The sequence below is a fragment of the Anser cygnoides genome, chromosome 13, assembly GCF_040182565.1.
Source record: "Anser cygnoides isolate HZ-2024a breed goose chromosome 13, Taihu_goose_T2T_genome, whole genome shotgun sequence".
NCBI classification, from domain to species: Eukaryota; Metazoa; Chordata; class Aves; order Anseriformes; family Anatidae; genus Anser; species Anser cygnoides.
In genome coordinates, this window is record NC_089885.1 from 15,202,064 (window position 1) to 15,212,494 (window position 10,431).

Here is a 10,431-nt window from a genome sequence, read left to right on the forward strand (position 1 = left end):
CGTCCAGTAAAGAGGTTGGAAAAAGGAGGTCGATGCACGGAGCAGTTTTGGTTTTGACGTGCAAAGCATCGTAGGACGGGGGCCGTACCACGCTCAGGGGTGAGCACTTTGGGCGCCGTGGTTTCCAGCGAGGACTTCGCTCCCAAACATTCTTTGTCCACAGGCGGCTTCATCCTTTACTTCAGCATGGAGGTGGAGACCCAGATTCCTACAGCATCCTCACAAATCTGAGTTTCTTGCTTTTCACGGGACCGCATTTTTGGAAGGGGGCACTCGGCACCTTCAGAAAAATCAGGCCCTTGCGGGCAGTCTCAAGCTGAGCACCCAAAATAATCCGTTTGAGGAAGAACTAGGCAGGAGTACTTTGCTTCAGGCAGCGAAGGCTCGGGGAGCATTTCCCTGACAAACCCTCCCCGTCTCCTGCGGGCAGGAGGCTTCACCGCAGGCCAGAGGAGCAGGAGCACTGCCCTTCGGTAAGGTCGGAGCACAGCAGGCCGATTGTGTTCTCGCTGGAGCCTCTCCTTGGCCAATTCGTCCCTGCGCTCGGTCTGCGTTTGTCATCAAATTCAACTTCCTGGACAAACATTAAGGAAAAGCAAGTGCTGGCATCGGGATCGTGAGCATGTTGCTGCGCCTACAAGACGTCAATTGGATGTTACGATCCTATACAAAAGAGCGACCTTCGTCATCAAATATTCATCTCTGGAAAAAGAGCGGTGAAAGGCAGCGGGGCAACAAAGATACCTGCCTCTCACACAAGGCTTCAGTTGATGTTCATTAGCGAACCGGTGATTTCTTAATTGACGGTACAGACAAAACCGCAGGGTACTGCTGAGCAGTGGCTATGAACAGCTCAGCCAGCCCACACGAGGTGGAAGACGTCAAGGTTTCGAGCAAGTCCGCTTGTTTCTCTCAAGAAGAGGCTTTGTGTTCATCGGTTACGGCAGGACAGAGCAGCGCCGTTACCAAATCCTGCCTGAACCCCTCGCATTACTGTACCCCAGAGCACTTCACAAACTACACCTGCACAGCTGGTGCGACCTCGGGTTTTAGGGTCTTACTGAAACAAACAGCTCCCGGGTAATAAATGGCCGTGACAGTGTAATCACATTTTTTATATAGGCTCTAAGGCGGGTATTTATAAAATGCTGCTGCAACTACTACGTTCAGAGGCACACAACTGAAAGGCTCCTCTGCAGAGCACATCGTCACCGTGACACGGAGCTTCCGGGGATGGGTGAAGCCAAGCAGGGAGAAGACAAGGGGGGGAAATGCAGAGCTCTCTGCCCTCTGGAGGAAAACTAATGTGGGCTCAGCGGGGAACCTGCTGACTCTGTCCTGTCCCCATCACTCGGTTTACACTGACCAGAAGGTTTTGCCGGGTCCTCTCCATAGCACAGCACCTCGCGGCCAGCGCACAGACTGCAGGCGTAAGGCCAATGCTTGTTCTTAGAGGTTTTCCCTTTCGAGGCGATTTGAGCACAGAGGCGTGCTTGCGTATGGCGGAGGTCTGCAGTGACGTTCGGAGAGAGCACGGCTATCGGCTGCCTCCAGGCTCACTCACAGAACGCAGCAGCCGAGAGACTCAATCAAACCCTGAAGTGCTTTGCTCTCTGGTAACCATTGCTTTCCTTTCTATTCTAAACTTCGCAGGCTCGCTGCATCTGCCAGCAGCAGCTGTGCAACACATCTGCCAAGTTGATGTAATAGTGCCTTACACTTTACAACGCCGGCCAAATATTGTTTGCAGCTATAAAATACACTTGGAGACGGCTTTGTTGTGAATGAAGAATAATAGCTTTCCATTTGAGGGTTGCTGCCGTAGCCTAGGAAACAAAACCGAACCGCGCCAAAAAAAAGCGTAAAGGATCACGTTGAGCTTCTCCATGACCGGCTTGTTCTCTGCTTTTTGTCCATTTGGACGTCTGCACCCAAAGAAGAAGCGGTTATTTGGTGTCAAGGGAGCCTGTAGATGAGCACATTTGTAACCTACTTCCATACCCCGCGGTGACTTTCTAGGTTAACTGGGGCCATCAGCCTGCATCTGACGCGGGACACCCCGCTGCAGTAACACCCACCGGCTTCAAATTTTTCTCTGAGGCTAACACCACCTGTAACGCAGACCTGCATAAAGCATCGGCAGGAAGGTACCGTGCACAGGAAGCAGCGATGAGCTGGGTTTCTCCTGGCTGACATGGGAACAGCTTCTCCACGGCCAGCATCGCCGTGAGCCTCCCGGGCCAGCCGACAGAGCGCCAGCTCAGCTGGGGCGCGAGGATTAAGTCACCCTTGTCTCATCTGCTTTGCACGGGAGTCGGAACAGAAATCCCTTACGGCAGAGCACCCCAGGTATTGAGCAATGCAACGCAACGAACGCCCTTTCAGCTTTTCCCGTTGAATTTTCTCCACTTAGCAAAATTAAATATTCACTGGGGCAAAGAACTGAAACACAGTCCTACACCCAGGCAGAAAGACCAACGCACCAGCCTGCAATTTGCCCCTGTAACTCAGTCCGGATTGTTTTACCCCACTTCGTACCTATAAAGAAGCACTCAAAAGGAGCAAGCCTGCAGCCCGTCGCTCAGGGCGCTCACCCTGGATAAGCCGAAGTTTCACTTGAAATATAACCATCTGCAAAAGCTAAGAGCTCCATCAGGAAGAACGGAAAAAAATCCAAGGCACAGCAGTGGACAGAGCCTCACTTTGCTGCAGGAAACCCGAGCCTCCATCGCCCCAGCAGCAAGCTGCTGAGCCGCTCTCGGCTTTCTCACGGAATAATTTGAAAAGACCTTGAATTCAGTCCAACACACGACCAAGAACCATCGCCGTTCTTCCCACCAGCACATCACGTCCAGAAGGCAAGGTAGAGGGAGTTACTAGAAAAAAAGAATACCACTTCATCCTGTTTGCAAACTGCCCTACCGTGAACAGGACGCTTTGCACGAGGAGTTCTCCCGGCAGCTTCCCCAGCCGGCTTACACCTGGAGAAGGATCCCGACCGCCACCGTCCCCCCCCGAGGAGCAGCACCTGCGCGAGGCTGAGCCCAACGCAGCCGGCAGCCAGGGCTCCTGGCCGCGGGCCAGCCGCCGTGAAGCTGGTGGCTCTGCCCGTGCTGTTCTGCACAACGTCTCTGCTAAAGAACATATATCGAAGAACAGGACATTGTACTCCTCGGAACACAAGGCCCGTTGTAGTTACAAAAGGCTTATTTGCAGGACCTGGTCTGAGCAGGGGACCGACAGCCAAGGCCCCGAGGCTCCTTCCTGGTTTTGAGATGAAATTCTTCAGTAGCTGGGAGTAAATCGCGTCTCCCCCCGCTCCAGTTCCTCGTTTGTGGACAGGAGCAGGCAGGCCGTGGCCACACACCAGCAACACTCGGCGCTGCCAAAGGGTCACAAGCGTGGCTGGCGCCGGGAATGGAAAGGCTGCGGCCCCCATCCTGCCGGCTGATCTAGGAGCTCGTGTCCATGCAAAAACCGGCATCAGCGGGCGAGTGTTTCAAACAGCCCAGGTGTGGGACGGCTTTGGGATAACCTGGGCATCTGGGTAGGAAAACTTGTCCACAGCCCATGGGACCGGCTTCTGGGTACATCAGAGAGCCGAAGCTCTCGGGGTCAGACGTGAATTCCACCAGCCATTGCTGCCTCCTCCCTTGGGACCAGAGGCCAAGGCACCACTCCCTCCGGTAACCAGGTCTGTGGCAAGCAGGCCCACAGGGCTTGTGGGTCATACAGCAGCGGCCTCCAAAATTCACAGGGTAAAAGACCCGAGGGGCCTGCTAGCGAGACACGTTTCCACTCAGTTCCACCAAAGGCCTCGGAGCTGCAGAGCACGTGCAGCTTCGCAGCCGGATGCCGGAATTACACCTTTATTCCCGAGGTAACTGCCTGACCACAGGTTGAGACCTGTGGGAAACTCTTCCCCATGCGATGAATACCCTGCAATAAAGCAGAGCCCGCATCAAATTTCCTCCTGTCCACAGCCCAGGAATTCAGTCGCAAAAGGAACTTAGAGAGCTGACTCCACAACGTGTGGGAACCGCTGTGGTCCTCTCCCGCGTTTGCAAGTAACCAAAGACACTTTGCGTTAGCTATGTACGTAACCCCTGGTCAATTCTAAGAGCGCACAGCTTTGTAAGCAGCAGAACACGTCCAGCTGCTCTCATGACCTGCCCTGACACACGTATGCTCTTCCAGGGAAGCTGCTGGGGGTGAGCGTTGCGCAGTCGCGGCACCGTTGCTGTAACGGGGAGCCTCGTGGACCAAATCCACCTCTCGTCACGTAGCTGGGAGTACAGCAGTTTCTGCTGCCGTGCTGAAACCACACGCATCCAGCAGTTTCCAAGCGGTGCAGCCACTCCCCTTGCCAAGCAAGAGACCCAAAAGACCCATTCAAATACTTATGGCAGAAGGCTTCAATACCCTTTGACTGCTGCGAGCCCCGCTGTCCGGCAGCACGAACACCCTGCGTGGGGACAGCTCGTGTCCTGCAGCAGCCGTGGGCACCACGGGAGCATCCGCGTCCCTGGGCAAGGGCCAGTCGAAACCAGACTGTCGTCTGGAGGGAAAGATTCGCAGTTCGGTAAGATATTTCAATGCCTGTTTTTCTGTGAGGTGTGGCGGATTCATCTCCTCGGCCAGTCCTGTTGATAAGGCTATCGGTGGCAAACTTCCACGTCACACGTGAACCTCCCGGCAAAACCCTGACGCAGCAGACACTCTTGCAAAACCCCTTCTAAAAAAAAAAAAAAAAAAACCCTTTCAAAAACAATTTGCCGGCAACTAATCCCCGGAGAGCTTCTCGATCCACGTGGCTCCCACGGGTTTGACGGAGGAAGGAGCCACACCGCCGCGTGCCCAGCACCAGCAGCGGGGACGGCGCAGAGCTGGCGGGGCGCTGCCGCGGCGCTACGGGGCGAGACACTTGCTTCCGAGCCCGCGGGGTGGCAGACGGGACGGACCTCACCAGAAGTCTTGTCTCATTTCACAGGTGGGGAGCCGAGGCAGTGACATCCGGCAGGAGCACGACAAAACCGCCCAGGGATTCACAAAGCCTTACAAAGCCCCAGGAGGGTTAGTGCACTGCTGCGTGGGATGCCTTGGTCACCATGCCTGCTTCAAGGATGACTTAAATTATCTTTTGCCAGACTGGGGAGGATTTTTTCTAAGGAAAGGCTTGCTCCGTTTGCAAGTTTGTTCCTTTATCTTTCCCTAAGCACCCACCCCGGCAGAGTGTGGGAGGCAGGATACGGCACCAGATGGTCCTCTCTTCTGACCTGGTGGCCGCGCTTCTTCTCCAGGGCCTTCCGGGGTTTCTCTGCACACGATGCTTCAGCTCAGGCACAGATCCCCGTCACCCAAACCTGGAAGCATCTGCAGTTACTGGTATCTAAGAAACCATACAGCGCAAAAAAAAAAAAAAAAAAGGAAGCTTCTGTAAAACTAGAATGACCTTTTCAAAAGGCTGAGGTTTATACAGACTGATGATAAGCGTAAAAATGTAAAAGAAAACGCTGGGAAAGAAATAAAGGTAACAAATAGGGAGATAATATGAAGACAGCACAGCCGAGGCTTGTGGACCAGCATGCCGACCCGCGAGGAATGTCCCCGCAGCTGATCCTTATGGGAGGAGCTGAATCATCACCTTGCAAGAGGAGGTGCTCGGCCGCACAGGATCGGACGGCACCGTGTGCGGGCGACCCTGTGCAGAGCAGCACCAAGGGTCCCACACCACCGAGCCCTGGGCAGCCCTCTGGCAGGGGACGCCGTCCACCCGGACACCCACACAGCCCGGCTACAGCCGCTCATTAACGTCGGAAACCAGCAGAACCCCATTCCTGCTGACCACGGCCGTCGCTTTGAGGACAGGCTGCAGCCATCCGAGGCTCTCGGGCGAGGTGCAGCTACCTCGGGACCTGGCACCCACGGGAACACTGTCCTCTGATACGATTTTGGGAGCCAGAGTGACCAGAGAGGCTGCTGGGGGCTGAGGTCGAGCCGTGCTGCCAGCGAGGAGGAGGATGCTCCGGGGACCCTGAAAGGCTTGGGGCACCCCTGCACGCTGGGGAGCAAGGGGTTTCTCGTGGGTGAGTCTCCTCCAGCCTAGAGGTGACAGCGGGCAAACCACAGGAGCTTCGCTCAGAAAAAGCCTAGCCTAGAGAAAACTCAGCGCCAGCAAGGCTTACCAACTATCTGCTGTTATCGCTGCGGCTCATCTCCTAATGCGAGGAACGGAATACTGGATGCTCTGATCTGCTCGCATCCGAGCAGGCAGTCTGCTCCTCATACCACCCCTAACTAAGCAAAAATTGGGAAGGATAAAAGCCAGCTCAACTATCCACGAATTTGCATCTATCGCAAGAAATGTAATAAAAGTTTCTCAACGCCCACCCGCGTGGATTCAAACTCAGTGTGGGAGTTGAGAAAAATCTAGTTTCTTGAATTCCTAATACTTACGAGCCTCGATGTACTTCTAATTCTCTGCTATTCCCACTTTCAGTCCTTTCTTCCTTCTGGGAGGCTCCGGGACGTGCATGCAGGTGTTTTGCACATCAGCTCTGCGGCGTGCTTGCCAGCAGTGCGCAGCAAGGTGTGTGCTCAGCATCCGCCACCAGGATGCACCTTCCCAGCCAGTGCCACCAGCCTCCAAAGCAGATCATTTTCAGCGCAAAAGACTTTAAAAGCAGGCTGCTGCCGAGCCAAATAAAAGCACGCACACGTCAATAGCTTTCACATCATCATTCAATGCCACTGAAGTGTTGCTTTTGCCCGGCCAAATTCCAGCCTCGTGCACAAAGTAACTCATCGCACGTGTAATTGCAGTAAATCCTTGGGCCCAAGGACACCTGCCTAGAAACCTGGATTTAAGCTCGCTGAAGTCACTGGAACAATTTACTTCCTTTCACTGCCCACGTAGCCAGGAAACTAAATTGCACAGCCAGGTTCCCACAGTGGCAGAACCTGGAAAAGTCCGCTGCAAAGTTGAGGAAACTACAAACAATTTTCCTGAGCCGAAAATGAAAACACACCCATTTTGTCCTTCCACCGATGAGCAAAAGCACATATCCGAATCCAGCCAGCTGCTTTCCTGGGGCAGGAAGAAGCCAGTGGCATGGGAACGGAGGTGGGGAGGACGCAGCCAGCGCTCGCCGCCTGGCTCACAGCACCCAGCCCTCGGACAGACGTCCAGGCAGCAGCAGATGGTAATTGCACCTTGCAGGTGGCTCAGCCAGCGCAGCTTCCCAGGGAGCTACAACTCTGCCCCGGGAGCTGCCGTCAGCCAGAGCTCCTGACTCAGCCGCGCTGCAAAACCGAGCCTAGCATCGCCCGGGAGAAAAGGGGCTCGGGAGCCGGGGCAGCCCCACCCCGCCGCTTCCACCACGACACGGCAATCTGCACGCCGGTCCTCCCACTCCTGCTCCTCTGCCCCCCAATTTGCAACGGCCTTCAATTTGGCCGCGCTGGGTAAGCTGTCAGAGGAGGCGACTGAGGCTTCGGCAGCCGAGCAAACAGGGAGAGGAGCGGCGTGGGAGCCGAGCTGCGACCGCCACGCGCGCCGAAGCAACCACCTTCGCCGCGACACGCGTCGGCACGAGGCTGCCCGCTCGCAGCAGGAGGCTGAGGGCACTCGCTTGACTTCTGGCTCCCACACTGCCCCACCAGCCCCGCTTGCCACAACCAACAGCTGGGCCCCGCTCCAAGTCCCGTGGCGGCGACGTCCGAGCTCCGTGCTCCTGCGTGACCCCGTCCCCAGGAGCTCCGGGGAAGCGACGCGTCCCTAAGCATCCTGCAGCTCCCTGGCAAAGCCAGCGTTTTGGAAGACTTTCTTTCCCCCCACCGTATTTTACACTTCAGTTCCTTCCCTCCCACACAGCCCTGCTGTCGCTTCGCTTTTGTCACCGTAAATGAATGATAAACGATTAAACTGCAGTTGTAGCAAGTGTGACTTCTGAAGAGGAAGCGCGTCCCACGTACTAGCGACGCTCCCCCGCTACTATTCCCCTGGGGTCCCCCCGCGGCCGCAGCACCTGCACAGGCTCGGACCACAACAGCGTGCAGCTCTCGGAGGGCGCCGGTCCCCTGGTGCTGAGCCTCTCCGAGGGAGTCCAAGCCTTTTTGAAGGTCGGAGTAGCTATAAAAGTCTTGGAATGTATATAGGCGTAAATCTCACTGTGAGGCAAATACAGGGGAAAAATCACCTTGTACTGGAAACACCCAGCAAGTTTCCAGTACTGATGTGCGAAGAGAAACTGCTAAAGCACGACCCCAGATCGGGCTGAACGCTCAGAATCAGTGATGAAGGAGAAAACCTATTTATTAGGTCAAGATTTGGAGAACCTTACTCATTTTTTTGTTTCATTTTAAGAATCTATGTATATCCCAAATCATGTGTCCAGACCCCGCAGCTATAACCACACAAGCGTGCCTTTGTGCTTCTGTGGAGATATTTTGATTTCGTGCGAGCATTACACAAAGGTCATCTGCCAAGAGGGGTTAGAAGACAAGGCTCACGCTCACGAGAAACCCGGTGCCTGGTTTCGCCCCTTTTCCATAACATCTCTCCTAACACACGCTCACCATCGGCGTCCCCATCCCTGTTCTGATGCCAGTGCAAGGAGGAACAGGGTTTTTATTATTATTTTCTTAAACCACGCACATTCGAGCAGCATCCTTTGCTGCCTGACCATGTCCACCTCTTTCCGCACCTCCCTACTCCATTTGCAGGTGCGGATGAACGGCGAGGCCAGCGCGGGCACGGCGGGCAGGCAGCGTACGGCCCCTGCCGGGAAGCGCCCGGGCGCTGCGGCCGTGGGCACGGGGCAGCAGCATCCCAGAAGCAGGTGATGCTCTGATAAGCCCGCACCTGCGACTTCCCCCCGATAAATTCCTCCCGCTCCCTGAGAAGTGCTTTGCAAAGAGGTCAAGGAAACGGGGATTGAGACTGCAAGCCTTTTTGGGTCAGTGTGTCTTTCTTGCGCCTGGCGCGGCTCCAAGCGCGCTGCCAGCTGTGAGCTAATAAGGAATAATGAGCACCTTCGCCTTCCGACAAGGTGTGCATCCTCTGGTGGCGACGGAGTCACCCGGGATGCCACCACCTTCCCCAGGTTATTAAGGGCCTCGCTGCAAAAAAAAAAAAAACAACCAGTTCTCCCCACAAACGCACAAAATAACAACAACAAGAAGAAAAAGTCGAGGCTCCGAACAGTTTATGAGCAGATCATTGTCCATCAAAGGGAACACTGTTGAGGCACAGGAGCAGCTGGCAGCCCCGGGGCAGCAGATCGGATCGCATTCGCTTCTCATCGGCGCGCTGCACTAAGGGTGCGCAGCCACATAACCACAGCAACACCGGCGCAGCTCTGGGCATCCCCAGCACGGCCGCGATTAGGTGGTGCTGTAAGAGCCAGGGAGAAGGGAGAGGGGCTGTCTGACAGCCACGCACGCTTCGCACACACCCACTGCTTTTCTACTTTGGAAACTAGGAAAGGGCACGTCGCAGGCGTCGGGCTGACACGCAGCTTTGCAGGGAAGGCTTCTTTAGCTTTAGCCACGGGAAACGTGAGAAGGGTGCAGCCGCCGGCAAACACCCTATTGCTTACCAAAACCGCTCTCCTTGCTTTGGGTTCGTTTGGAGCGCCGTTTTCCGATAACAAAAAAAGGGGATGTCTGCAGCACAGTGTGAAACAGCCTCTCCATTAAAAAAAAAAAAAAAAAAAAAACAAAAACGAGGCCATTCCACACCGCTAATGCAATCCATCCGAAATAAAAAAAAAAAAAAAATAAAGTGCCCAGAGCCCTCAAGAGGGATCGCGCTACAAACCCCACCGGCGGCTTCCCAGGCAGGGGGAGCTCAGCCCGCGCAGCCCTCGCACGCCGGCTCCGCAGCCCGAGGCCGGCCCGCGAGTTCGGCGAGGTGGGAAGTTGGGCACCTGTGGGCTCCGCCGCCCGGCCCCAGCGCCCCCGGCTGCCGTAGGGCCCCCGGGCTGAGCAGCCCCGCGCAGCCCCGCGCACAGACCGGCGGGGGGGGGCAACGCCGAGGGGAAGCCCCCGGGACCCCCGGCCCGCGGGGCCACCGAGCCCGCACGGCACGGCCCCAGAGCCGCCCCGCACGGCCGGCGGGCACCGGCGGGCACCGGCAGGGAGCAGCGGGCGCCCCCCGCCCCGGCCCCGGCCCGCCGTCCCGGAGACCCGGGTCACCGGCACCCCCCCCCCGGGGGCCCTTCCCCGTGCCCCCCTCCCGGGCCCCGCTGAGGGGACTCACCGGCGGCGGCGGCCTCCAGCAGCGCGGCGGCCCGCAGCAGGCAGTAGTAGCGCTCCATCTCCCCCGCCGAGGTGCCCCCCGGCGGGGGGCCGGCCGGGGCCGGGGCCAGGGCCATGCCCCGCGGCAGCGCTCCGCCGCCGGCCGCGCTCCGCCGCCCCGGGCCCGTGCCG

General features: G+C 56.8%; 1 protein-coding gene across 3 annotated transcripts in view; it reads right to left on the reverse strand.

The window, feature by feature from the left end:
- MCF2 (MCF.2 cell line derived transforming sequence) overlaps positions 1 to 10,431 on the reverse strand; it is a 58,956-nt gene extending 48,525 nt beyond the window's left edge. For 2 of the 3 annotated variants that reach the window (XM_067005303.1, XM_067005302.1), the window contains exon 1: positions 10,262 to 10,431. In XM_067005303.1, coding sequence (XP_066861404.1) covers positions 10,262 to 10,376 — 115 coding nt within the window. In that variant the 5' untranslated portion in view covers positions 10,377 to 10,431. Of the gene's footprint in view, positions 1 to 5,223; positions 5,246 to 10,261 lie in introns of those variants that run through there. The other variant, XM_013183354.3, reaches the window with a different exon arrangement.